The sequence below is a fragment of the Thunnus thynnus genome, chromosome 19, assembly GCF_963924715.1.
Source record: "Thunnus thynnus chromosome 19, fThuThy2.1, whole genome shotgun sequence".
In the NCBI taxonomy this organism is placed as follows: domain Eukaryota; kingdom Metazoa; phylum Chordata; class Actinopteri; order Scombriformes; family Scombridae; genus Thunnus; species Thunnus thynnus.
In genome coordinates this window covers 14,331,013-14,358,812 of record NC_089535.1, presented here as the reverse complement: position 1 = coordinate 14,358,812, position 27,800 = coordinate 14,331,013, and the positions used below count along the sequence as shown (strand labels likewise).

Here is a 27,800-nt window from a genome sequence, read left to right as displayed (position 1 = left end):
TAAACCACAACAGCTTTAAGTTTATGGCCCAGTAAACACATTAACACATGGAAGTTGCTGCTTTATTAAAGTCATCACAGTAGACTACTGAAAGCCCCACGCTTCTGGTCACGGCTTTGCATACCTTGCTCAGGTGTGATACTGAAATAGCAGCATCATCACTTGCAACAAGAAGTGATGCAAGAACTCAGCAAGGATGCTCATCTAAGAAGTCATGAGTTTCATTCTTGCATGTTAGTCGCTATAAACCCCTTTAACACACAGAGAACTCGTGAACCGCATGACACAGGATGCGAAACTCATCCAGCTATTGTTAAATGTAAAGTCATTTAACGTCATTCATGTGACACCTCAAGGTTTGGTTTGTTAAGATGCCAGTAAATGATTAGTTCATCAGTAAAAACACAAGATCATCATGAGTAATTGGATCATCATTTATTGAAAAAACACTGTTGAGTTTTTAGCTACGTGAGAGACGTACTGACCTTCATGTTCCCCAGAGGATGAATCCTGATTTTCTGAATTTTAGTGAGTTTTCCTCTAGTAAGCTCACTAAATAGCTTTTAGTAAATTATCTCAGCAATTATTTTGAGTGCCATGCAATTTTGTACAGACATTTGTGATGCCCAGAGGATGAATCCACACATGTACTTCAACCTCACAGATCCCTCTGTCGACTCTTAGTCATGTTTTACAGGAATAATCTCAAAACCCCAGCAAATAAAACTAACTGCATTAAGGGTGAAAAAATGTTTGTTTTTTTATTGATTTTGGGTGAACTAACCTTTTTAAAAGTGGCCACTGTTGACTTTAACCCTTGTATTACCCTTAACTAAGAGAAGGAGCATAATCCCACATTTCATGGTCAGAGGTATTTGGGATTAGAATGCATGCAAGTCGAAAACTGTACTGAATGAAGACAAATCTTAAATGCAAAAATGCACAAATCTATACATAATGTACAAATTATCAGCTGGATCTGCATCAATTCATACACACACCCACAGTATCTAATATGGGCGCCATTTTAACAGTTTCAACTCCTTTTTTTGGATCATATCATCACATATTTCAAGAAAGTGAAACACCTTTCTGACAAAGAACAAGGAAATAATGACTCAAAATGGAACTAACTGGTGCACTTTATTGCAAGTGTTCACCACAGCTTCTCTTTGTATCTATCACCTCATGTGAAGCAGAGGAGGAAACACTTCACAGCACAGGAAAGAGGAAGGAAGGAAAACCCCTGACTAGAGGAAGCGGTCACAGTTCTTGTCAAGCGTCATTTTTTTTTTTTAGCAGTTGAACTTCTCGTATTACAAAAGCGGTCTTCTGTCAACTGACTCGTGGTCATTTTGCATGTCTGATGAAAATGATGAGATCTGATGAAAATCTTAAAAAACCCAAATAACAAAACACAGGATTTTGATTAAAAAAAAAAAAAATCTTAATTTAAGGTCCATTTACTAGATTTTTCCAGAGCTTTCAACCACATCTCATGGTCCTCCTCAACAGATGGAGTTTCCTCATTTTGTATAGGAAGCTCAGTCACGTGATAACAGGTAATACATGCATATAGGGAGGAATCTATAACCTCTCTCTCTGTTCAAGGATGGTCTTTGGCTGAGGAAGACCATGAGATGCAAATGAAAGCTCCCAGCAATCCATCAAACAACTATTTGATGGATTGTCATGAAATTTTTTTTTTTTTTTACAGACAATCATGTTCTTCACACAATAAATCCTAACAACTGGTGATCATCAGTTGTCTTGATTGCAAAAAACTTGTCCTATGTGATCAAATTTAAGCTTCATTACAATTAGAGTGAAGAAGAATTTAAGGCTGAAATGTCTTTTAAAATCCTCCGACATCTACAACAGCTTTACTAGCTTAGCTCTGTTTATTGTAGAAAGCTTATAATACCCCAGTGGTTTCCATGGTAATCTGTGTTGACCCTGTTTTTAGTGGCTTTTTTGGGTGCATGTCTGGACTCAAATGTGCTTTCTCTTGCTTTTATTTTTGTAAATAAAGTGACGAAGGGTGGAACTTTATTCAGACTTCTGACCTTTCAGGGCATGATTTTATTTAAAGGGGAGTATGAAAATAACAGCGGAGAACAGGAGACATGATGGAAAAGATGGAGCAACAGTAAAAAAAAACAAAAAGACAGTTAAAGTTGTCAAAAGGAAACCAAGGCGAAAGTTCATGACCCACACACACAAACTCTTCAAAACATGGAAGATATTGTTAAATACGTGGAAAGTGTCGGCACACAGGTGTCTCTGATAACCTCTCATGCAAATACAACCAGGCCGAGTGATGAGACAACCCAAAACTATGATTAAAATATTGTTAATTAGCATCCTTCAGCTGGGAATCTCCCTAAAACATAAATATTGATCAGGTAAAGTACCTGAACGTATGACTGCTTAATCTGAAAGTCTACGGATTGACGTCTACTTTTTGTTTTGTTTTTGTTTGTTTTTTTGAGACCGGTGTTTGACTGACGAAAGTGAAGGATGTTTAAGAGCATAGATGGAAAGTAAAAGGGTAACTCTAAAATTTTTAAAGACTTTTGTGGCCCAGAAACAATGATACAGACATGTTGATCAATACTTTCAGGATGATTATTAAGCTCATTGTCTTTTGTACCTCAGCATGACTTGACGATATTAGTCTGTATCAGCGTTTTAAACAACTGGTTTGTTGGTATTTTGTTTTAAATTAATTACATTTCAACCCATTTTAAGCAATACATCATATGCTTTTTTTGATTCAAAATGTTTCCATGAAGTCATCTTCGATAAAAATGTCAATTTACTTAAATGTATTTATCAATATTTTCTTAAAGTTGTAAGTGAAGTTCACAATTATGTTTGTGTTAATGTCATCACACTGTCCAATACATGCAGGATGCATCTTGAAGGGGATATAAAGTATGTAAATATGTAATTTAACATTTCTTGTTCAACAGTGTGTCCAATGTGCTCACTATTTAATAGAAAGCAATAATTCTTTGGACAAATTTTGGAGGATGGTGGGTTTGGTGAGGTAGTAAATTACCTCTGTTTTGATAGCAGTGAACTGAGAATATTTAATAGACCTGTAAATAGTTGTATTCAGAAAGGCTCTATGTGGTCCAACATGAGGGTCAACACATGCAGACATCCTACACTCAATACTGGGATCTTAGACTACAAGCGGGAAAAGTTCTTCTTGGGCTAAACAAATCATCTATTACATATGTGGTGAGGAAAGAAAACACTTTTTTTTTTATTTTAAAAGAAATGTCCAGGAGATTCATCCTGATACGTCCGCAGAGTCTTTTTTTTTGTCAAAATTAAAGGGTGTTAAAGGTGTTTTTAAAAACATTTCTATATAATATAGGCCCAATAACAATTAGCTACACAAACAACAGCTTTTCTTTCATTCATGCTTCATCACACCAACTGTTCCTCAATAACTCTGCTAGATTAAATTACTCAATAATTCTACTTTTAATAGAATAGTGATCTATCATTTCTGGGGCACAAAAACACACAAAAAAATGGGATTGGATGTCATTAAAAACCAAGGCAGACAGCAGTAAATGCAGCCAAAACACAAAAAAAAATCTCCTTCCCTTTTGGTTTTATAATTCATGTTCTCTGGGGGGGAAAAAGGGGTTTATAAGGTGTTTATACTCAAAACATCAATTTGGATTTTATCCATTAATAAGAAAATGAAATAATCATCAGTTACAGCACTTTGCCTCTGATGAGCAGGACATGACAACCACGATCATAAAGGTCCCATCTCTGCAGTACATTTACATACATTTACAGCTCAGATCCAGAAGTCTGGGGGACCTGTTCACACACACACACACAACGTTACAGATAACAAAAAAAAAAAAAAAACTGACAAAAACCATCTTGCAGGGACAAGTTTGTTTGGACGTCTTTCTTGTGCATTTAGGTGTCAGCTCTACTCTAATCTGTGGTAACATTTCATATCACTCCAGCGGCAAAACACAGTCTGTGATGATGTCTGTCCTTTGCTTGTGAAACGGCGCTCCCTTGTGTCTAACCCTGAGTCACCTCTCGCTCCATCTCCTGTTAGCTGAAGACACACTGAGCCCTGCTGCGCGTCACAACGTGAGCTCAAGCAAAACCACTTACTGTAACCATACTGTACATATACATGGAGTGTGTATATATATTTTCACACCGCAGAGGAAAAAAAAAGATCACACTTTCCTCTTCCCGCTCCCTCCCTCTTTAAAGTGTTTTCCAAACCTGACTCATGGTTTTCCGTTGACACTGCCGGCAGACGTGGAGTTCTTGTTGCGGCTCAGCCAGGACGACAGGAGGCTTCGGGGCCTCGGCGGCCGCGTGGCGGTCTGCGCTAAGCGGACCATGCGCGGTGAACGCCAAACCTTAATGGTAGAGTCATCGCTGGCAGACAGCAGCAGCTCCTGGTCGGCGGGACTGAAGGCCACCGAGTTCACCACGTCGTCGTGTGCCAGCCGCGCCAGACAGATGTTGTAGTGACGGTCCCAGATGTAGCCGTGCTTGTCCTCTGCTCCACTGTGAGGAGGAGAGTGAAAGAGGGAGGCGTCAGTGAAGCCAGTAAAATAATGTCAACGTTGTTGCTTCAGTCTGTTATTAAACTTTACTAATGTTGCAAACAATTATTTTAAATATTGATTAAACTGCAGATTATTTTCTTGATTCATCTTTTGGTTTATTAAATATCAGGAAACAAGTTTTAGAGACCAAACCAACGTCTTCAAACTGCAAATCTTCAAACTGAAAGAAGTTCTGTTTGCTATCGGATAAGAGAAGCAGTTCATCAGAGTTGTTGCCCAGTAATTTTCTGTTTTGTTTTTATTCTGCTCTATTTTTCTTAATTCATTGACTCTTCGTTCAGCTCTAAACATTAACGACCTTGAGGTCACTAAAAAATAACTTCCAGCTTTCATCATACAAGGCTAATAAAGACGATGCCAAAGTTCTGCACAGTAATTTGTTTTTTTAACAGTATTCACGTATTAAAGCGATACATTAAAATAAAGCTCGACAATTTGATCTATAAGCTGTATGAAAGTGCTGATATGAATAATGTTTTCCCAAATTCAGATTTTTTCATTACTTTGTGAGCATAATTACATGTCATAGACTACAAACATATAAAATAACAACAGCACCAACAGACATTATGTATGTAAAACATTCAAAGAAGGCGCCAAACTCACATAGAACATTTGTCTTATCTGTCTGCAATAACACAATTACAGAAACTTGAATATAAACGGGTGGTTTAATCGTATATTCCTATATTGTTCATTATGTTTGCATTTTTACACTCATACTAAATGTGACACTCAGTCATCTCCTTGACCGCTTTCATTCAGAAGTTTACAGACCTTCTGATTCATTCTCAGGCCTTTAAATCTTCCACTGACCGACGAGTATATTAATATATATATTAGATATTATGCTGTCAAGAAGCAGCAATAATCAGGTACTTTTAACTGGCCTCATATGTTTATACAACAACAACAACTGGTTTGAGTCATTTGGACTTTTGCTGTTTTTTTTAATGTGACCAATAATTCTTCAGTCATCGCAACTGACTTAGAAATCCCCTGAAACTTTCAAACACTATCATTCTGGGTAATCAATACAACCCACGATGCAAATTCGCTTAGAACTTTGATGGGTAGGTTTGGCTATATATAAAAGCTACTTTCCAAGTGAATCATTTCTGTTTCTGTAATGTATCAGCCAAAGTTGTGTCTATCATACAGAACAGATTAATATAATGTCATTTCTATCTTGTTGTTTTTGATTCTTTCAGACTTATAACAGGACGTAAACATTGAAAATCCCCAAACTAAACCTCAAATATGATAACACAAGTATAATTCTGAAAGCGCTTACGTCTGGTTGGCATAGATGCTTTCATAGATACGTTCTGTAGCATCAAGTACCTCAAGATTACAGCTTCTGTCAGTCACACAAGCTTCAGGTTTACATGACTTTAAAACTATCTGACCATTCATGCCAATACCAAAATCAATTATTCTCCGTAACCTCATATCTGTATCTAACTACACCATATGCCAGTATGAAAACCATAATGTTATTACGACATGAGCAGTCAAACTGCAGCAACAAATTTGCCGCCACTGCAGTATCACTTCCCCATCAATATGTGACCACTTAATGGTGTGAAAGATGAGTGAAAGCTGCATATGAGAGAGATAATATTTTTGGAAAAGTAGCCGGTCAGTCACCCACCTGGCAACAAAGTCTCTGCTGACGTCCAGGAAGATAAAGAAGCATTCGTCGTTAGGCGTGAAGGCTCGGTGAGCGCGCAGGCTCCTTCTCTCTTCCCTCAGACTCTTGAGGTCGATGACGTGCAGGTCGATCTCCTCGGCGATCGGAGGCGGACACATGGGGTCGGAGATCACGCATCCGGCAGGCCAAGCTCGGCTATTCACGTACAGGTACCTGATCAATGACGGGGTAAAGATGAGAGTGGTGAAGACGTTCCTAATCTGCAGAGATGATATACGGTGCTACACTTGCACACGGACACGGAACCACTATTAAAGTCTATTTACAAGACTTTTTAGGGTTCTGAAAACGTAGTGTGATGCTACACTAAAAGTCAAATTTATGGACTGATGAAAATTGAATTCATATGTAATAGTTGAACAGCTCATTCCAATACTATAGGCATTATTATTATGCTTCTATGACAACCTCTTCTCTTCCGAAAATGTTTTCTGTGGCTGTAACTCTGACTCACAGTCATTGCTCCAAATTCATGCCAAACTCAAAACATAATAAGAAATCGTTTCTTTATGGAGATCGCTTTGCTCACAGAGGCACAAGAAAAGGCGTTTCCCAAACTATTGCCACAAAGTTGGAAGCACACTATTAAAATATAAAGTTTAAAATATTACTGAATGATGTAGCAACCATAAAACACAGCACCGAGTACGCAAAAGTATGTGGGCAGGAGTAGCAGCATACTAGGGCTGTCACTTTTTATTTTCGAACGTTGGGAAAAATTGAATATCCAAACTGTAATGACCTGTTAAAGCTCAAAATTTACATTATAATAACAAACGTTCTTAAATTTCACTATCAACTGAATCAAGAATCTGAAGACTCACCAGTTATTTTACCACACACGTGAGGCAGCAGAGGCACCGCATGAGCAGAGAAACGTCAATGCTACAACCTCGTCTAACTGCCTACTTAACAAACAGTGTAATCTCAAGACACACATTGCAGCTGCATGACACAACACGGGAGAATATAGAGACTGTTGAATGGTAAGACTATATATATACTATAGTATGGACACAGCTGGTCATATATGCTTACGACAGTTACAGAAAATAGTAGGGTTGTGTTGGAATTAATTGTTGATTTTTTGAAGAAGTGACAGCCCTACAGCGTACTGAATTTAATATCTATACTGTGTGTTTACTCACCTATGGTCTGGAGAAAGGCCCATACCGATGATGTGGCCGTGGATATCAATGACATGGTCAAGGGAGTCAAAAAACTCCTCTGAACTCCGCTCCTCCCCGAGGACAGGACCGCAAGTGGTCATCTGGTCGGGCTTAATGCGTTTAATACCTGGAAAAGTGTTTGACAAGTTTCAGGGTTGTGTTTTCTTATGTTAGAATTATATCCGGGTGCTTTGGCTTTGTTGCCACAGTGTGAAAACAATCTTACCTATCTGGTGAGGAGAGTATGTAAGGCTGCCGGTGGTAAAGAGTAAGTAAGTCTTGTCCTCTCCGTCTCCGGGCTCAGAGGGCTCGATGAGGCTAGTGTCTGGGGCCTTCGTGTGGGCTCTGCCCATCATCTGGGCCACCTGGGTCTCAAGCGCCAACTCCCTGCGCCCTACGTTTTTACGACTCTAACATAGAGAGAAAATAAGCACAAAAAAGAGGCAGGATGAAGAACAAGAGAGAGAGCAAGAGAGCCAGCTCAACAGTTGTTACAAAGGTTATCACTTTGGCTGTCTTGCTGTACGGGCTATGCTCTCTCTCTCTTTCTCCCTCTCTGCATTGTCTACCTCTCTAACAACAGCCAATAGGATTACACAACTGCCGCTCCCGTCCGAAACACAATTAGTCACTGCGTACCAGGAGAAAGTATCAGACTCAAATTTCACTGGAAAGAATTATGGAGTCTAAAACTTCCCCTTTTGGACTTGTTTGAAGTTGTGTGCGGTCACTGAATCCGTAAGTCGCCTACACTGTCTGTTTATGAGTGGTGCTATTTCTGTCACATTCACTATGTTTCTGTAACGGGTCATTTTGCATGCAGTGACTTGACCAAGTTAATTAAGTGGCGACTAGTGCAACATCACACTATGCTACATTGCTGCTGTGTTGTCCTGTTACTACCAGTTTTATCACTCAGGTTAAAAGTGCTCATTGGTGTTACCCAGTCGCCATGTTCATTTATTAGAAGAAATGTCTATGTGTGAAGTGCATTATGTAACAGAAATGCAAAGCTGTATTTCATGCAGCCGATGTGTAGCCTCACATACACCACTTTGCCCACAGCTTGTGAAGGAAAGTAACCACAGATGTAGGTTAACAGGTGACGGAAATGTTCCTACTTTGAGCCCAGCAGAGGGCGGTGTTGACTATGTAATGGTTAAGTGTTCATTAGTCTAATAGTGTAGAGCCAGATGCATCATGTTTACTGATAATAGATTGTAATGTCTCAGGTTATTACCATATTTGTGCTTGTTTTATATGTGCCTAATGCTACTACAACAAAAGTCACTACAACACCTGTATAACGTGCTCCAGGCCGGAGAAGGTGGGCTGGGAAAGGCGGGCGTTGGGGAGACCGTGAGACCTTGCTTCCCTCTGGCACTCGTCACCCTCCTCCGCCTCGTCTTCTTCTTCACTGCCGGAGGTTCCTAGGTCAAAGAGGAGGGGCTGGTGCTGCTGCTGCTGCCCTTTCTGCCTTCGAGCCTGAGACTGAGCCTCGTAGTCTAGCAGCAAGTCGGGGTTGTCGTGACGCCGGCAATGGGCAACCATCACTGTGCGGATGGTGCTGGCGTTGATGTTCTGGATCTTGAAAAGGCGCTTGACCACGTTGACGTTCTCTGATTCAATATCCTGATGGAGAAAAGAAAAACAGATGAAGAGGAGGAACGAAACTGTGGTGAACGTGGAAATTTATGTATTTTCATTTTACATTTATGAATTCAGGATATTCCAACCGCTACATCTTAACTTGGCAAATAAAGATTTTGACTGACTTCTCTAATAAGAGTTGGCACACTGGGTCGTACCTGGAAGGCTTTATTGAGCCAGAGAACAGAGCAAGATGTCATGTTGCCTATCCAGTGCAGGTTCCCAGAGATCAGGTGGGTCTCATTCAGCCAGCAGCCAAACACGTCGTACGGCTTGTTCCTCACCCGCGACAACAGTGTGTAATTTTCTGTAATTGGGCGTATTGTGGAAACACACATTAATAGAGAACACAAAAATATAGTGTACATTAGGGAAACAGACAGGGATGTTAAAAACAGAGGATAGCTGCTCCGAGCTGTCAGCGGCAGAGTTAAATGTAGTGAAGTCAGCTAAACAATTGTTTAAACAGACATGAACCAGCGTCCAATGTGATCGACTCTTTGAAAACCAAACAGAACAGTTGAGCCATTTAAAACATTTTTTTTTTAGTTCCTACCCAGACTGATGACAGCGATTTCCCCAGACGAGGAGTGGTGTGGGCCCAGGTAGACGCCAGACACAAGCAGCAGACTGTCGTCAGCGTTGAACTGTGAGAACTGGGTGTAGCCCCAGTTGAACTGTCGCATACTGGAACTGTGCACCAGCGAGATATTACCGTCTGGCCGCTCCGTATCCCACAGCTGCACACAACGAGGCAGAAGACAGGTTTGGAGAGAAGCGAGTGGATGATAAGGAGGATGACACATTTTTTATCACCTCTTTTGTATTTCACCATTTCAAGTTGCAACATTTGAAACCAAAAATATGATTTAGAATGAAATGAAGGTCAAACTAGAAATATTGCCTCACAGTTGTCTGCCTCCGCCAACCAGTCAAGTTGCAGTTTACATCCATGTCTGTTCAGACTCATGTAATATTTGTAGTGAAGACTTTGTAGGAATTTAATAAAAAGTATTAAGTGTATCTTCTTTATATGTGTTCAACATGTTTGGACAATAAAGCTGATTCTGATAGAACCCAAAGTTGTAGCCATGACAGTAGACGATGCTTCAGATATGGATGTTGCTGCAAAGAAGCTACGAATTCTAAAACATGGATGCTTCACACACACCTTCAACCCGGCAGCACAGAAGATCTAAACAGTCACCACAGTTTCAAGGTGGCACCAAGATTAGTGTCACCGATTCAGTATCTGGCCAAATATGGTCACAATCTCCCCTTCTGTTCCTGAGTTATGGCGTTGAATAACGGCCAGAAAAGTGTTTTTGCAGAACGTTATGATGTCACAGTGAAGTTCACCTGTGACCTTTTGGATATAAAATGTCGTCACTTCATCATTTTATCCTATTAGACATTTGTGTGAAATTTTGTCATAATTAGCGCATGATTTCTTGAGTTATGGCCAAAACTTTGTGGGGTCAGAGTGACCATGATCTTTGACCTTTGACCACCAAAATCTGTTCATTTCATCCTTGAGTCCAAGTGGACGTTTGTGCAAAATTTGAAGAAATTCCCCCAAAGAGTTCCTGAGATGCATTTACGAGAAAGGGACATACGTACAGAAGTATGGACAGACAACCCAAAAACATAAAGCTGCCACAGCCATCGCTGGCACATTAAATTAAAGAAATTAAATGTGTTTCAATCTACTTTTTAAGTTCACCTGTTTGCGTTTACTTCGGCCCTCAAGTGTGTACTTTAGAGCCAGACTGTCAGTGAACCAGACAGAAGGAAAAGCCTCACAGTTGGATAAGTAACCAAATGCTGAACACACTCACTTGTCATGCTGACAGAAATTAAGATAATAAAATCCAAGATGAAAGCAACCGCAATAATCCTTTAATCCTAACCTTAACAGTGCAGTCTTTTGAGCAGGAGGAGAACCGGTGACCCCTGTGAGAGAAAGCCAGGTGGAGGACTTGGTCATTGTGTTCTCTCAGTGTCTGAACCTCCACACACGGGATACAGTCGAATAGCCGCTTGAACTCCCTGTACCACGACACAGCCGCTGCACAAAAGGTAGATCGGGAGTTATTTAAAGCTGCAACCGGTCTTGAATTCTTCTGTGAACACGTATGATTATGAATACACACCTGGGTGTAGGGGTACGGCGCGGGGGATGCGGTAGTAGCTGTAGAACAGCTCCCTCCACAGGAACTCATCTCTTGAGACAGCCAGCCACTGCCGGCAGGTCAGACCAGCTCTCAGCACGGCATCATGGGGCAGACGAAAGAAGATCTCCAACACCACGCTGTCCGGCAGAACTGGGCCACACTCCATCCTAACATCCTACACAACACACACACCACCAGTACATGAGTGTGTTGGCATGTGAAAGCCAATTAAACCCCCTTTACACATAGTTTCCCCTTTTTTTCCCCCCTTAACTTCCAATTCTTCATTAAAGCTATATGATGTGAAATATTCAAACCTAAGAATGATAAATTTTATTTATATAGCACTTTTCTTAACAATATTACAAAGTGCTTTACAAAGGATATCAAAGCAATAAGGCAGATAAAATAAGCAAAGAGGAACAAGGAGGTAAAGGCAGAAGTACATAGTAACTATAGAGGATGCACATTAATAGTAATAATAGGACAATAGAATGCACAGGAGTAAAATAATGATAAAAAATAAGATAAAATAACATCAATAGGTGTAAAAACAGTAATTAAAACATATCAAACATTTCCAAAAGCTTTCACAAAGAAAAAAGTTTTAAGACGAGTTTTAAAAGAAGCTAGAGACCTAGTGTGTCTGAGTTCAGTGGGCAAGGAGTTCCAGGGAGTGGGGGCTCTGACAGCAAAAGCCCGACCACCCTTTGTCACAAACTGTGACCTGGGAATGACCAACAGGGCTCCGTCTGCGGATCTTAAGGGTCAAGGGGGCACATACCAGAACAGTAGTGCAGATATGTAACTGGGAGCAAGGCCCTTTAATGCCTTGAAGGTAAGTAATAAAACTTTAAAATCAATACGAAGGCTAACTGGGAGCCAGTGTAGGGAGGTAAGCACAGGGGTGATGTGCTCATACCTTTTTGTCCCAGTAATGAGACGAGCATTAGCATTTTGGACCAGCTGGAGATGGTGAAGGGAGCCCTGGCTGATACCTGAATAAAGTGCATTGCAATAGTCAAGTCGAGAATATATAAAAGCATGTACAGTTTTTTGAAGATCAGCAAAAGATAAAAATGACCTAATTTTAGAGATGATCTTCAACTGGTAGAAACACAACGTCACAACATTTTTGACTTGATTCTCAAAACAGAGGTGGGAGTCAAATATGACCCCCAGATTCCTAGCAGACTGTGTAATGCGATGATCGGCAAGGTTTGCTCCAAACGAGCTGACAGAATTTGGTGGACTGAATAGAATGACCTTGGTTTTGTCGTCATTGAATTTAAGAAAATTCTGGGACATCCAGGATTTATTGTCAGAGAGGCATGATTTAAGTTTGACGGACGTGGCTGCTAGGATCCGAGGGTTTTAATGGTAAGTATAACTATGTGTCATCAGCATAAAAGTGATACACATCATTGTTCTGAATAAGCTGGCCTAGGGGCAGCATGTATATGGAGAACAGAAGGGGCCCAAGAACTGAGCCTTGAGGGACCCCATAATTCAACTACGCTATCGTGGAGGTGGAGTTACCCAGAGCAACAGAAAAAGTTCTATTGAGGAGATATGATTGTGATAAAGTAAGAGCCAAGCCCCTGATCCCCACCCCTGATCATTTGAGACGGCGTAATCAACTAATTTTGCAAAAAGCAGCTTGAAATTAATTAATCAAAATTGAAATTGATGGTTGATTTTATGCCAATTACAAATAATATTAGAGCTGCAACAATAAGTCAATTAACCGCAACTATTTTGATAATCGAATAATCATTTTAGTCATTTACAATGTAAAGATGCCGACTATTCAGTTGCTACAGCTTCTCAAATGTGACATGATGAAACTTTTCTGTGTCATACATGATAGTAAACTGAATATCTTTAGATTATGGACTGTTGATCTGACAAAAACAGACATTATAAGTTGTCACCTTGAGCTCTAAGACATTATAAGAGGTATTTTTCTTTATATTCTGACATTTTATAGACAAAATGATTAACAATTAGTCAAGAAAGAAATCTGCAGATTCATCGATAATTAAGATAATCATTGGTTGCAGTCCTAAAAATATATTCCACTGAAATGTTTTAAATGTTTTCTTTGATTCCAGATGTTAAATTGGTAACATTTTACTTTGACTCTCCCTTTAATTCTTCTTCAAAATAGATATTAAGTGTTCAATCTAGAGAGAAATATTGTACTTCAACTTCATCAGTTCTCAACTTCTCAAACAAAAATAAAAGCAACGGACCATCAAGACTTAAATTTCTTGTTTCATAAAATTTAAAACCAAGACTTGAAACTATAACGAGGCGGCATTCTGAAACTCGACTCTTGACAAGAATATTGGGTTTCAATGTTTGACACCGATTACAAACTGAGAAAACTCAACATAGTCACACCTGCAACAAAGTACACACAAGATCATACCAGACTACAGATGATGGTCAGCACATATCAAGTTTACGATGCTACATGGTATAAACACAGATGTAAGAAATGGGGCTGCAACTAACTTATTTTCATTATCGATTAATCTGTCAATTATTTTCTTGATTTATCGATTAGTTGTTTGACCCGAAAGATGTCGATCGCTGTTTCCCAAAGCCCACATTGATACAACCCATGGATATTCAGTTTACTGTCATAGAAAAAGAAACCAGGCAATATTCACATTTGAGAAACTGGAACCAGAGAATTTGGAAATTTCCTTCTTAAAAATGACTCAAGTTGATTATCAAAATAGTTGACTATTAATTTCATGGTTGCCAACTACTACTGTTTCATCGACTGATCACTGCAGCTCTTTAGGGAAATACATATAATATTTTTCTGGCCCTGTGCACCCATAAATAGCTTGCGGCACTAATGAGTCTGACAGCTGACAGCTGTTTCACTGATGTGTGTTTTAATGCACAGAAACAGTCAGCTGTGTCTTTGAGGAGCTTCATCAATCCGTACAGGTCAGTCTGGGCTCCGGCTGTCACTGCAGCTCATTGAGGATATAATTACTAGTTACAAGACATGTCAATGCATCCACAAGTACCCCATATCTGACACTAAAAAGCTCTACATTCTTCTGTTTTTGTGAAAGAAAACAGCAGTGTGAAGACGACATTTATGATGAATAAGCAAGAAATAGAGTCGCTGCTGGAAAAGAGCCGTGTTTCATATACACACTAAAACATTTGTATAACATTATGACTGCTATGTGAACTATACTTTTTAAACAAATATCAGTCCCCTTATTAAACATTTTCGTACATTTATTCAGCTCTTTCTTTTACTGAAACCAAACCGTCGAGTGAAGATGACCTAACAAGGTAATTTATGTCGCTGTACGTAAAACTCTTGACAAGTCACTGTATTTATACTAAAAAAACAACCTGTCTAGCTTTCTTACCTGCATTGGAAACATTAACTAACCACAGCTAAATTACTAGCGGGTATTTTTACATGTATTTAAATCAAAATCAACCGAAAACTTAAGTTTACAGCTTCGCTAGCCACAAATGCTATCGTTAAGCTAGCTAGCCGTTAGCTGACATTTGTTTTTAACTTCACATCTGACGACGTTCAGTTGTGACAGCGAGTACTTTTCTTTATGAATCAATGATCTCCTTGCATGACTTAATCAGCTCGGCTCACTACAAAAACTTGTCGACATAAACTGTGACCCACCTGCTGGGTCAAAGTGTGTTGGAGAGAAAAAATCGGACGGCTAGCCGCAGAAAAAAATGTCAACAATCCTCTAGCAGCGGAGGATCGACAGACGCTATAAATCGAGCACAGAAACATCGATGCAGCAAAGGCAAATCAATCGATTCACTATTTACAGGTCAGTTAACACACATTTTCTTCTTTAATATGAGTGTATTTCTCCAGAAACCAAATCTCTTTTTCTGTTAGAGAGCATCACGAGGTTAAAGTTATTGTTTTTTTAAATTTTAAATAAAAAATCAACATTGTCAAAGCTATATTAGGCTACATTTGTAGTTTAACTATGTAACATTTGTAGTTTAACTTTACCTATTACATTTGTATTGATAAGGACATTGTGGCAGCGCCCTTTAATACTATATTACAAGTAGACTAGGCCATATATAAAACATAATTAAAAGGCCTATTTTATTTCATATAGCTGAAGATATGATTGATTTACAGGCATTATTTATGAAGTATGACACATATTTACTGTATTTTTTCCCTTTTCTTCATTACTAAAACACAAAAATCTTTGCTTCATTTCTTACAACTTCATTTTAAACTCTCAATGTCATGTTGAGATGGTTGTGAAGGCTGCAGATTGAGAAGAACCAGCTGTGTACATTAAAAAAATGCAATCATTTTGTTAATTTATTTCTCTTATAAATTAAATATTTTCTCACAAAAAAACTGTCAAATATACAAACCAGTCTTCACACTTTTATTGCAGTCGATATTACACTTAAATATTCATGGATATGTACATTATCATGAATTAACATGTACACTGATCTTAATTACAGTCAGTGGCAATATCTCATTTTGTCCACTGTTTATTTTACAGTATTCACAGTAACAGCACACACACAGAACAGTAATACTATACTTCCTTTATCCGTGTGGTCACTCTCAGTTTACTGACATCACAGTGAGCCTTCAGTCACTGGAGCCTCTGTGGCTGAGAAATGTTGAGTCATTGGTTTGTAGTGCCAGTGCACACACATCATCACTTCATCACTTCCAGACTAACTTGCGAAGAAAAAAGTGGAAGAAAAGAACAGGTGGAACTATGCTGTGACTAATTATCTCTGGTAAGTATTCAAACTTTCTTGAAAAATGTGTAAACAAGATCTTATAGTGAACAATGGCATCTATTTTTCCTTAGACAACCTTATTATTTTCACTGTGTTAAGAAACTAATTGTAATGAAATAAACATTTAAAACCTGAAAATGCATTGTAGGATAGTGTAAAAGAGAGCGTGTTGAACCTGATAGGGGTGAGATCATGTTACTTGCCGCAACGTTATCTCAGCAGAACAGAGTTTGCTGATACTACTGACAGATAAAAGAGGAACTCCTGTCTGTTTGTTTTCCTTTAGCAGTGCGCAATGTTGCTAACTGGATAGGTTCTTCATGCTGCTCCTCCAAGAAGGCCACGACAGCAGCGGGATGTCCGTACCAGTGTGAAGGTGCTTCTCATTGTGTGAAATTGTGCCATTTTTAAAATATGATCTACATAGTTAAACTGTCTTGTTTTTCTCACCATGCAGGACAGAAGGTGTGGACAATCTCTAGTGATGAAACCCCATCCGGTCAAAATCCTTCTTAATTCCTCCCAGAAGAGACACTCACATTCACTCGCAGCATGTTGATCTCTGCTGTGTCTCTCCTCTGTGTTGCTCTGTGCTTGTTATAATGATGACTTGTCTGAAAACTCCTCTTTGGGAAGCTGGATAATGTCTGACAGCTGACAGGTGCAGCAGTGGCTTTTTTTGGGGGGGGGATGGGGGGACAAATATATTTATTTGCCCTTGTCTCACCCCATCTCCCTCTCCCTCTGACAATAATCTTCACAAAGTTACTCAAAAATAAAGTAAATAATAACAGTGATAATAAAATAACATAGGCATTATTTGGTAATAAAAAGTAAAGTAAGTAAACAACCTAATCAAATAATAATAAAAATAACTTTTAAAACACATAAATAAATGTGTCAAAATTTATTGCATGCATGTTAGAGGCATATTACATGTTAAATGGTTATTAAGTCTGAAGCTTCACATTATCCGCTCACATCTTTCATACTGACTCATCAAGGTCTCAGCTAGTTGTTTTCCAAGAAATGAAGGAATTTCCCTCATATTTAATAAACGGTATGAGGCCTTCCTTTGATACTAAAGGTTAATTTCTCTAAGATAAGACACTGAGAGAGGTTTTTCGACCACTGACTGATAGAGGGGTTTTCTAGGTTTTTCCCAAAAGACAGATATTTGTATGTTTAGCTTGAAGAACAGAGAAAACAATAATTGTTCTCTTGGTGTTATAAAGCCTTGGAGTCGCAGAGAACAGATCAAGAAAACACAGTTTTGGACATTCTGGTAGTTTGGCTGAAACTATTTGTGATAATGTGTCAAGTACATCTTTCCAAAATTCTTTGATCCCTGGGCAAACCTCATAAACTGTGAACCAGAGTGTTGTGTTCAGCATTGCATTTCACACATCTGGATCTGGATTATTGGCATCAGAATGGTGTAATAGAGACAGAGTCGCTATTGTATTTTTGTATTTTCTCTCTTCTTCAAGCTGAACATGATCTATTTGTACTGCAGAAGTCTAAATCTGGTGTTAGTTTGAACCTGGGCTTCATGGCATACATATCTGCTCCAAATCATCTTTTGTTATCTCTGTTTCCAAGTCACAACTCCAAGCAAGTCTCCTATTGTCTGACGACTCCTCTGATTTAGTTTTGAGTAGGTCATAGATTAACGACACTCGGCCAACAGGGTGATGCACTCTCACTTGTGTTATTGCAGCCTAATTTGTTCAGCAGCGGCTTACTTCTGTCATCTGTGTAATAAAAATACAATGTGGTCCCACAGCATATTAATCCAGTGAATTGAATAAATAGTTGTTAAGATCATCTAGTTGTATGTGTCATAAAAGCATCTTTACACTGTTTCTGCAGGAGAGGTGATCTTTTTTTATTATGTGAGACTCTCCTTTCCTGAGTATTTGGTGTCATCATGTGGACAAAAAAACAACTGCAGGAACCAATTACATGAAAACAGAAAACTGGTTCATTTATCACTGAATAGAAACTATAGAAAATAATAGTATGTTATATTATATATATGATTCCAAAACATTGAAACTCAATAGTTAATCACTGGGAACTTTTCATAAACAAATTATATCAAGTAATTATTTGCAACACAGAGAATAACATAAAAGACATGTTGTGCTCGTCTGTAGAGCTGCAACTAACAATTATTTTCATTATCAATAAATCCGCTGATTATTTTCTAGATTAATGGATTAAGTGTTTAGTCAATGAACTGTTAAAAAATAGTGGAAAAATTGCATTAACAATTTCTTAGAACCGTCAGTGATGCCTTCAATCTGCTTGTTTTGTTCAACTAACAGTCTAAAACCTTAAGTTATTCAATTTACTGTCAAATATGACAATGACAAAAAAATCATCACATTTATGAAGCTGGAACAAGAACATAGTCTGCATTTTACTTAAGAAATGACTAAAATGATCAATCGATTATAAAAATAGTTGCCGATTAATTCTCTATCCATCGACTAATCATTGCAGCTCTACTTGTCTGTATTTTTTCAGACACTGTTATTACACTTATTAACAGGCCCAACACACTCTGCTCAGTTTTCTAGTGTATCACAAGGTTAACACACAATGAGAAAAACACAAAACACTTTCAACCTTTCTTTTCAAACTCCACTCAGCATTTCTGAACACAGGAGCTGTAAAACATCAGAGCTACGACCTTCTGACCTCTAGAATTGGCTTCAACCCCCCCCCCCCCCCCCCCCCCCCATGACTCTGCAGACACAGTATGAGCAGTTTAGAAAACGGATGAAAGTCTCATTTATGGATTGATGATTAAAGAGTACAAATATCATCAGTGAATCATTAACTCTGGATTTCACCTTTCAGAACTAACGCCTACAAAATCAATCAATTATCAAATTATCTGAAGGGACCAAGAAAAAAGTGTTTAAGTGAGGTATTTACCATTATTGTAAGTTATCTTTGCGGAAACCTCTCTCCTCAAATCACTTTTCTTTTTAAACTAAACTAGATGATCAGCCTGTTGTCTCTTATATGGATTTTTTTCTCTCCCTCTCAAGATCACATGCACTCTGTTCACAAAGGGAAAACCTCTCATAATGAAATTCTCAGATTCAAAGCAGATTCACATAAAACAAAACTATATTCTCATTTATATGTGATTTAACACCAGGTGTGCTTATGTGATGGGAGTGTTTAAAGCAGCAACAGGTGTTATGATGACAGATTTATACAGATTCATATATAATAACTAAAATCACACAGTAAGTCATTTTATATCATATCATTTATTTAGAATAGAAGAAGCACAAACATATTTACATTCACATATACAGTAGCATACAATACTTTTTTTTTTTTTTTAGAATTACACAATTCTTCGAAGTATACAGTCTGTACAAGGTTAAAGTGACATTTTTCGTTTTACAGTGTGGAAACGATACAGCGGAAACAATGTGTCCACATCCCCTTTACTGTTGTTTCTTTTCACCTGAGCTGGTGAGATGTGATGCAAAAAAACAAACAAAAAAAACACAAAATGTATAGAAAATATTTCTTTTGTCTCACATTTGTGGTGACATGTGACAGTTAAGATCTAAAGATTACACAGAGAGGCTTTAAAATTGTAAAAATCTTGATCTCTTTTAGTATATTTCAGCTCTCCAGAATACAGACATGTCATTAAAACATCCTCCTTCTGGATTTCTGATCACATGATGGCCAAAGAAACAAGCAAAATAAGGCAACATGTTGAAATGTCTTTGCCAGATGCTTTTACTATCACATCCCCTTGTTGATTTCCTGTAATGAGGGCCTGTTTTATAAAGGAGCTCTTTACTTCTCCACTACAGCTCTAATCTAAAGTGCAACGTTGTTTTGCTCGACTGTCCCTCCCGTGTTTCTGTCATCATAGCACCATAGTGGGGATGTGGTGCACCAGGGGCATCTGGTGCTGATGGGGCATAGCCGTCATCTGTGGGGGAGGAGGGGACACTTGGGAGGTCACGTCGGTCACGGTCACCGCAGGTTTGTGCCGTGCGCTCTTCTGGTGCGCCCTGAGGCCCGCCAGCTGGGAGTAGGCGCTCTGGCAGACTTGACACTTGTAGGGTCGCTCGCCGGTGTGCAGCCGGACGTGGTTCCGGAGCGTGGATGACTGGCTGAAGCGGCGGTTGCAGAAGCGGCAGACGAAGGGTTTGTCCAGAGTGTGGATGCGCATGTGGGAGCGGAGGTTGCTGCGGGAGTTGAAGCCTCGGTGGCAGATGACGCAGCGCATGCGGCCGGAGCTGGTAGTGGTGGTGGAGGTGGAGGAGGAGGAGGAAGGGGAGCACAAGGAAGAGCCGTCACAGGGGTGGGATTCATCTAGGAGAGGAGACAGGGAGGAGGAAGATGAGTTAATGTTTGCCTCAGATGGATGCTGCAGCCCAGAGATGAACCATAATGAAGTAAAACTGGCTTAGACATCCGCAGACAAAAATAAAACCACTTGCAACTTCTAACAGTCATCAATAAAATGTCTCACCATTCCTGTTTTTCTTCAGGTGTTCTTCATCTGTTCCTGGAACTCCAGGGATCCCCAGGAATGTGTTGTGGGTGTTTCCGTACCAGACAAGAAGCTCCTGGTCTGGTGGGATAGTCTGAGGCAGAGAGGAGGACAAAGGTCAGTTCATCCATATGTTTTTTTTCATTTTTGCTGCTATGTGAGCAACCTGACATCAACTCAGAAATCACACATACGATCCTCATTTTAGCCAACAGGCGGCGCTGTTCTAAAGGACATGAACATGCTCGGTGGCCTCCGACAGGCCTAAAATCCTGCAGAAGCGCTCAAGGCCCATGAATTTTTCCAGCTGCTGAACAGAAACAGATTTAATGTTAAAACTCACCTCCACAGCCTTGTAGAAGATGCTGCTGCCGATCTGCACCACCTCCAGGTTTTGCTCCTGCTCGTTGCGGGCGCACTTTATGTAGGTCATCCAGCTGCGCTGGTCCTCCTGGCTGGCATCGATGAAGTAGCGCACTGTGCCGTCTTCATTGAACACCTGAGCGCACACAAGAGCAAGAAAACCCGGTTCAGAGGAAGCTATAAAAGTCTGATTAATACAGATCACACGAGCTCATATTCATCAACTCAGACCTTTTCTCGCACGACTGAATAAATGAGGTCTGGTCTACTTTATTAGTCTTACCTCCCACATGAGGTTGTTATTCTTGAGCAGGTCGACGTGTTCCGGGGACAGGACTCTCCCTGTGAAAGGGCCCATCTCGGTCCCCGCTTTGATCCAGGTCTTTGAGAAGATGCCTAGACCTTCTCCAGGAATCGAGCTTTGTGCGATGATCACTTCACTGGGCAGCACCAGGCTGGACAACTTCTGCACCTCTGCAGGAAAAAGAAAGAAAGAAAAAAAAAGAAGACACGTGAGCATGCAAAATGGAAATTAAAACACTGACTGCGCAATTTAGATTGATAAACACAGACTGCGTATAAATGTCTTCAAATTGAAACTGAATATAAATGTAATTCAGATAATGCAAAGAATCTAAATTTTGGGATCAAAGTTTGTTCAGCAGGATGCCAAAGCTTCTCATGAAACAGGATTGCTGGAAAAGTCCTGAAAGCAGAAAATGGACTGGATCTTATTTTAGTCACGAAATATTAAGCTACACTTTATCCTCCGTTTAATTCGATTATCTGGCTGAATTGAAAGTTTTTGTTGTGCAGAGAAACCCCCTCGGAAAGCATTTTCATCCGCATCAGAAAGGGGGAAAAAAGGAAAAAAAAAATCTTGCGCTTCTTTAATGTCAAAATCAAAGATTTTTTTTAAATGTGAGGCTGCGAAAAGCCCGGCCGAATAGGGGTTAAATGGTCCTCTATTGCCCAGGGTCCAGCAATTTGTCATGCTTCAGATGTGATATTCATTAAACTTTACTGGAAAAGAAACGGCTAATTCCAAATTCATTATCCTTTTAAGAACTTTGTAGCAATAAATTTGCGCTGAATGAAACGAGGACTTGTTTAAAAGACTCAGGAATTTCTGCAACAAAAAAATGGAAAGGCGATTAGATGGTTGACATGCAATGAATAGCATTAGATTTAGCCTCCACGGTGCATTATGCGAGGAACAGCAAATCTTTTAAGGAGAGAGAAAGAGAAAAGCTCCGGAGCCCCATAGCTGCCAAGAGAGGAAAAGAGACTGTCCGGAGATTGATGAATGCGGGATAAAAACCCGGGACATCTCAAAGAAAGGAAACCTTTCTCTCCGCAAGGTTTAAGTGGAAACTTTCCCAGGTCAAGCACAAAGTTAACCAAATGAATTTAATGCCCCGCGTCTTTCAATCAGCAGCAGTTACACGCCTAACAAGCCTCCAAACGCGAGGTCTCAAAGCTCTGAAAGGGTTAATGCGTTAAATGGATCGAAATAAAAGCAGTAAAAATGAGGAGAAGATGCAGCAAAACAGCAACAAGTTCTCAACGTTTGGAAATAAAATGTTTGACGAGCACAGAAAAAGTTCTTCAAGTGTCTTGGACAGGATGTGGGATTTTCTCGAAATTAAATTGGGAGACAAAACGCACAAATTTAGCTATCAGAAAGGAAAAAAATGATATTTTTCCTCTTGGATTAAACAGATTTGCAGATCCAATGTAAGCACGACTTTGATAAAGATGTATTTATTTTGTTAAAACTGGAATAAAATCATAATTAAAGTACTATAAAAGACGCGTTTTTACGCAAATGTGGTTTAAATGAAACACTGGAAATCACTAAAATTACGCTGCAATAACAAAAATTTAAATTCTCCAAGCGTGCGCAACAATATGATCAACTAAACTAAATAAAGTAGTCCCTCAGTAAAGCAGCTGTGAGCCCGCAGGTGAGCTTACCTCCAGTGAAGGACTGAGCCAGCACCTCGGCGGTGAAGGCGGTCTTGGGGCTGCAGCCGCTCTGTCGCTCCTCCGCCAGGTGTTCGCCCAGCACGTTCCTCCACCTGCCGTACAGGAAGCTGTGCAGGATGTCCGAGGTGATCACGTCTGACAGCGAGCGGCTCGGACACTTAAATCCAGACTTGAGAGCCAAAGCGTCGGCGGGCAGCACGGAACCCATGTTGCAATACGAGAAAAAAAGGGGGGAAAAAAGGAAGAAAGAAAGAAGAAGAGAAGAGGGAAAATCCCTGAAAATGATATCAGCGGCGCAGCTGCAAGTGGAAAAAAGAAGAAGAAGAAGAAGAAGAAGTAGTGGACACGCAGAGCTGCTCCTCCGTCTCCAGACTCCTCCAGACTGTCTGTGCGTAAAGCTGCCCTGCCTGGCTGTGAGGGTCCCTTTATATAAGTGGCTAGTGTGACCCCTGTCTAATTACTTATTAATGACACACCCCTCACCGTGTGGACCTGCCTGCTGCACCAACAAACCAGCAGCGCTATTTAAAAAAAAAAAAAAAAAAAAAAAAAAGGCAAGAGAGAGAGAGACCAAAACTTTTATTCTACTTTAATTATCTACACATGACATTAAAGTCAGTCAAAAATGTGTTTTTTGGTTACTCACTGTGCAGAATGATGTATGTATGTGCACCTTAAATCTGAGTTTCAAGTCGTGCATGATTCATGACATCACAACTTTTTTAAAAAGGATTTTAAGGATGTTTTTAACAAGCTAATTGAACATTTTTGTGGTGTAAAAAAACATATTAAGCGCAGTTTATTATTCCAAGCAGATGATTTTATATGACTTAATACATGTCTGGAGGGAGTATTTAAATTAATTTAACATTTCTTTGCGAAGCTGTAAACGCTGAATGGCTAAAAATGGCAACACGTGCTTAAAATACGGCCTATTTTTAATGAAAAACCTGCAAAATGGCAAAAAAAGCCTATGAGAATTGTACAAAAAAATATTAGATTGTAGCGTTTAATAATTAAAGCTGCAGTCTGGATGTTATGAGAGTGAATTAATGCAATTCTGTTATTTAAAAAAAAAATGTGCTTAAGTCACGTGATCCGGAGTGTTAAAAAAAAAAAAGGACTAAAAACCATCGCTGTCAGCTGAAGTGATAAGTTGTTTTTTGAGTGTTTCTGTGCGCAGAAGTGGGTCATTGAGTCTGGGAGTTGCTCTCCCATTTTTTTCTCAGGCATTTCGTATTCATGCGGTGGTAATATTAAATTTTTGTGTGTGTGTGTGTGTGTGTGTGTGTGAGAGAGAGAGGAGTTAGAGCGGGAATAACAAGAATGGAAACAAGCTTTTTTCTCTCTCTCTCTCCGCAGCATTGTTCGCATGCAAAAAATGCAAAGCTGCTTTGACGTGCAGGCTCACTTTTTCAAGCCCTTGTTGAGGTAAGCGGTTTAATATTCATGGATGTTCAGAGACCCCCCCCCCCCCCTCCTCCCCCCTCCTCCTCACCCTTCCCTCCTCACCTCCCGCCCCCCCACCTCCTCGGTATTGTGACAACGTTTAGATGAGTATATACGACCCCTTCTTTTCTTCTCGCTCCTCCTGTGTTTTTTCCTCTCTCGCCTATTTTTCGGGCTTGATGGACTGCGGCTAAATGGGCAGTTTTCCTTCTTTTCCAGCAGAGAGGACATCTTTATTCCATCCCCGGCTCACAGGTTTCCTATTCAGCTCCCCTCCAAGTAATGTCAGGGCCCTGAAAAGTGCTGCAAATCAATCTTTCATGGTGTTTTGAGGGCAATTTGACATCCATGCACTCCTCTTTTCACTGCAACAACTACAAGGGGATTGTCCGAGAAAAAAAAAAAAAAATGGGCAAGTTGTGCACTCTCTCTTCTTCTTTCTCTCTCTCTCTGTTTCTGGACGAATATGGACTCTGGCAATGTAATGGGAAAGAAGATATGGCAACTAGATACAATAGAGGAGAGTTTTTTCTTTCTTTTGAACAGCAGAGATAGTGAAGAGAGAAAAAAAAAGGCAAGGTGAGTGACAGGGCACGAAAAAAGATTACTGTGTAACAGCTGCTTTTTATGAGCGGGCCCCTCCTACATTTGTCTCCTTTTCCCAGATGAAATTTCTCTGCGCTTTTCAATGGGATTCTTTCTCATCTAGATTGATTTACATTTATAGCATTCATCGCACAAATCCGAGGTAAATGGCGGGGACAGGGGGGTGGGGCCGCTCTTTATTAAAGAGGAATTAAATGAATTGAATTGGGGTAACGCATGGATTTGATTTGCTTATTTATGCATTAACCTATGGCATTATGTGGAGCTGGTAAAGCCTCGGGCATGTCAGCAATAGCAAATCATCCTGCTTAGCTGTGCCATTGTAAAACAATTTACGCCATTATTCTGTCCATTTAAAGCTTATCAATTTAATGTGGATGATTGACAATTATTGCACAAAGAGTGAGGTAATTGTTTTATTTCAAAGAGCCGGTGGGAAACCTATCAAAGAAAAGCGTTTGTGTTGCGGATAAGAGGCAGAAAAAAAAAAAAAAGAGGAGAAAATAGACTCGATCGTGTAATGAAAAGTAATAAATGTGAGCGTTTAAATTTTAATGAGAAAATTGTGTTTAAAAAAGGAAGAATTTGCTTGAAAATGTTGCATTTATGTTTATGTAAAAAATAAGAATTTGTTGCCACCTGCTAAAAAAAAAAAAAGTAGTTCCTTGCTAAAATATTCCCAGTCAGATTAAGAAACTCAGACTCTCGGGCCTGCTGCTGCACACACACACACACACACACACACACACACACACACACACACACACACACACTCTCTCTCTCTCTCTCTCTCTCTCTCTCTCACACACACACACACACACACACACACACACACACATAGAAAAAGAGAGAGATAGTCTCCTGGGATCCTCCGCAGGGCCATTAAAAACAGATTAAGGTAGCTGCCTCAGTGTGATGGATACTGAAGATCCGCTTATCTGCTGCAGAGGTGAGAGAGGTGCAGTCCCTCCTCCTCTTCCTCCTCCTCTTCTTCCTCCTCCTCCTCCTCCTCCTGATGGACAGGAAAGAGGGAGTCAGGACACCTGCTTGATGTGGAGGTGTAGGGAGTGTTTTCTTCTTTATTTGGGGTCCACACACACACACACACACACACACACACACACACACACACACACACACACACACACACACACACACACAACAAAAACATAACACAGGCCTATAAAACAAGACATATAAATCATGCAACAAGTCTCAATAAAAACAGGTTCAAGACAAGTAAAAGTTAAGTAAAAAAGCTAAACATCACAACATATCAAAATGGTATATATGTCTGTTTTAATGTATTCAGCAGGTGAAATGTTTTTTAAATTGTTTAGGCCTTCACTTATCGGCTAAAAAAATCAGATAAATGGGAGAATAGGCAGTGAAACAATGATTTAAACATCATTAAACATTCATGTATACAAAAATACTACATCAGATTACGTCAGATTCAGTGTGTTTCCCCCTCTTTAGACACTAAATTACATGAAAAGACAATTCAAACAGATCAATAAGGCTCAACGATTCTTGAATGAGGTTTAAGACACAACCAGTGGTGAAAGACGCACTCAGATCTTTTTCTTAAAGTATGATGTAAAATACTCCATTACAAGTAAAAGTCCTGCATTTATGATTTCACGTCAGTACTTTCACTTAAAGTATCAAAATGCATAATCTCTTTTCTTCATGTTTATTATTATATTATTGTTTTTTTTTTATTTCTAGTGTCTTAAAGTATAATTTTACTGTTGTATCTGGTCCAGATGGAGAAACTTTTACCTGTTTTCTGCTGTTACTATTAGTTTAATCTATACGGCAGTGGTGGAATGTAACAAAGTACATTTACTCACGTACAATTTTGACATACTTGTACTTCACTTGAGTCTTTTCATTTTATGCTATTTTGTTCTTCTACTCCGCTACATTTCAGAGGGAAATATTTACCCCATTAGATTTATTTCACAGCTTTAGTTGCTTCTCAGATCAAGACTCAGGAGAACTTTATTCTCAACTCGTCCACAAATTAATTTTCATAGTTTCAATGATGCTACATTTAATATTTAAACAGTGCAAACAGATTTCATGACTAAAACAGATCATTAATATTTGTAATTAATATTTCCCTTTGTAGAGATCTGTTTTCACTTTGACAATGAAAGGCTCTTTTTCTGTTTTCAGTGTCAAAACCCTCAACAAATCTCTTTTGATTTAATGTAGTAAAACAATAAAACATGAAAAATCCAAAGAGGAGTGAATATTTTTTTACAGACACAGTATATCTGTATATAAATATGACCATTTTGCATTATAAGTACTTTTACTTTTAAGACTTTAAGTACATTTTGCAACTAATACTTATGTACTTTTATCTAAACAAGATTTTGAATGCAATGAGTATTTTTATACTGTGATACTGCTACTTTTATTTAAGTAAAAGATTTCGATACGTTATTCACCTCTGAGCAGTGCAACATATCCTATAAGCTTGCATGAGTAAAATCGCTGTTTGCAAAGCAACTATAGCTGAAAAATAAATCAAGTGGAGTAAAAAAATACAATATTTTCCTCAGAAATGTAGGGGAGTAAAAGTGTAAAGTAGCAGAAAATGCAAATACTGAAAGTCAATATACTTTCCAACACTGGACACAACACACACCCAAAGAAACTGCAGAATATACTTTAAATGATCTGAATATGAGTATT

At 39.2% G+C, this 27,800-nt stretch overlaps 2 protein-coding genes and 2 long non-coding RNA genes across 9 annotated transcripts; 2 read left to right on the top strand and 2 right to left on the bottom strand.

Moving 5' to 3' along the window:
* Window positions 1–420: 420 nt before the first annotated feature.
* Window positions 421–15,106, bottom strand: fbxw5 (F-box and WD repeat domain containing 5). Of its 4 annotated transcripts, XM_067574020.1 has the most exons (11): window positions 15,024–15,093; window positions 12,261–12,336; window positions 11,318–11,513; window positions 11,075–11,232; window positions 9,721–9,904; window positions 9,323–9,471; window positions 8,814–9,146; window positions 7,741–7,924; window positions 7,494–7,641; window positions 6,286–6,498; window positions 421–4,569 (listed from the first exon to the last, which is right to left on the bottom strand). In XM_067574020.1, exons 3-11 carry the CDS (start codon window positions 11,502–11,504, stop codon window positions 4,284–4,286), a joined length of 1,842 nt encoding a protein of 613 aa, XP_067430121.1. In that variant the 5' UTR covers window positions 11,505–11,513; window positions 12,261–12,336; window positions 15,024–15,093; the 3' UTR covers window positions 421–4,283. The 4 variants fall into 4 exon arrangements, with proteins under 4 accessions (XP_067430121.1, XP_067430119.1, XP_067430120.1 ...); XM_067574018.1 differs by lacking the exon at window positions 12,261–12,336 and having other exon boundaries at window positions 15,024–15,106; XM_067574019.1 differs by lacking the exons at window positions 12,261–12,336; window positions 15,024–15,093 and adding an exon at window positions 14,746–14,992.
* LOC137170569 (uncharacterized) lies at window positions 13,081–17,968 on the top strand. Of its 3 annotated transcripts, none has more exons than XR_010924630.1 (5): window positions 14,312–14,665; window positions 14,981–15,180; window positions 16,072–16,138; window positions 16,428–16,517; window positions 16,599–17,968. It is a non-coding gene; the product is annotated as an uncharacterized lncRNA (long non-coding RNA). The 3 variants fall into 3 exon arrangements; XR_010924628.1 differs by having other exon boundaries at window positions 15,961–16,138; XR_010924629.1 differs by lacking the exons at window positions 14,312–14,665; window positions 14,981–15,180 and adding an exon at window positions 13,081–14,305.
* Window positions 17,969–18,668: 700 nt separating this feature from the next.
* On the bottom strand, window positions 18,669–23,567 carry LOC137170567 (PR domain zinc finger protein 12-like). The gene is made up of 5 exons (XM_067574025.1): window positions 23,025–23,567; window positions 21,331–21,521; window positions 21,028–21,183; window positions 20,664–20,778; window positions 18,669–20,503 (listed from the first exon to the last, which is right to left on the bottom strand). The coding sequence occupies exons 1-5, from the start codon at window positions 23,242–23,244 to the stop codon at window positions 20,052–20,054; spliced, it is 1,134 nt and encodes a 377-aa protein (XP_067430126.1). The 5' UTR covers window positions 23,245–23,567; the 3' UTR covers window positions 18,669–20,051.
* LOC137170570 (uncharacterized) lies at window positions 20,473–24,468 on the top strand. The gene is made up of 3 exons (XR_010924631.1): window positions 20,473–20,586; window positions 20,683–20,801; window positions 24,399–24,468. It is a non-coding gene; the product is annotated as an uncharacterized lncRNA (long non-coding RNA).
* Window positions 24,469–27,800: the final 3,332 nt, after the last annotated feature.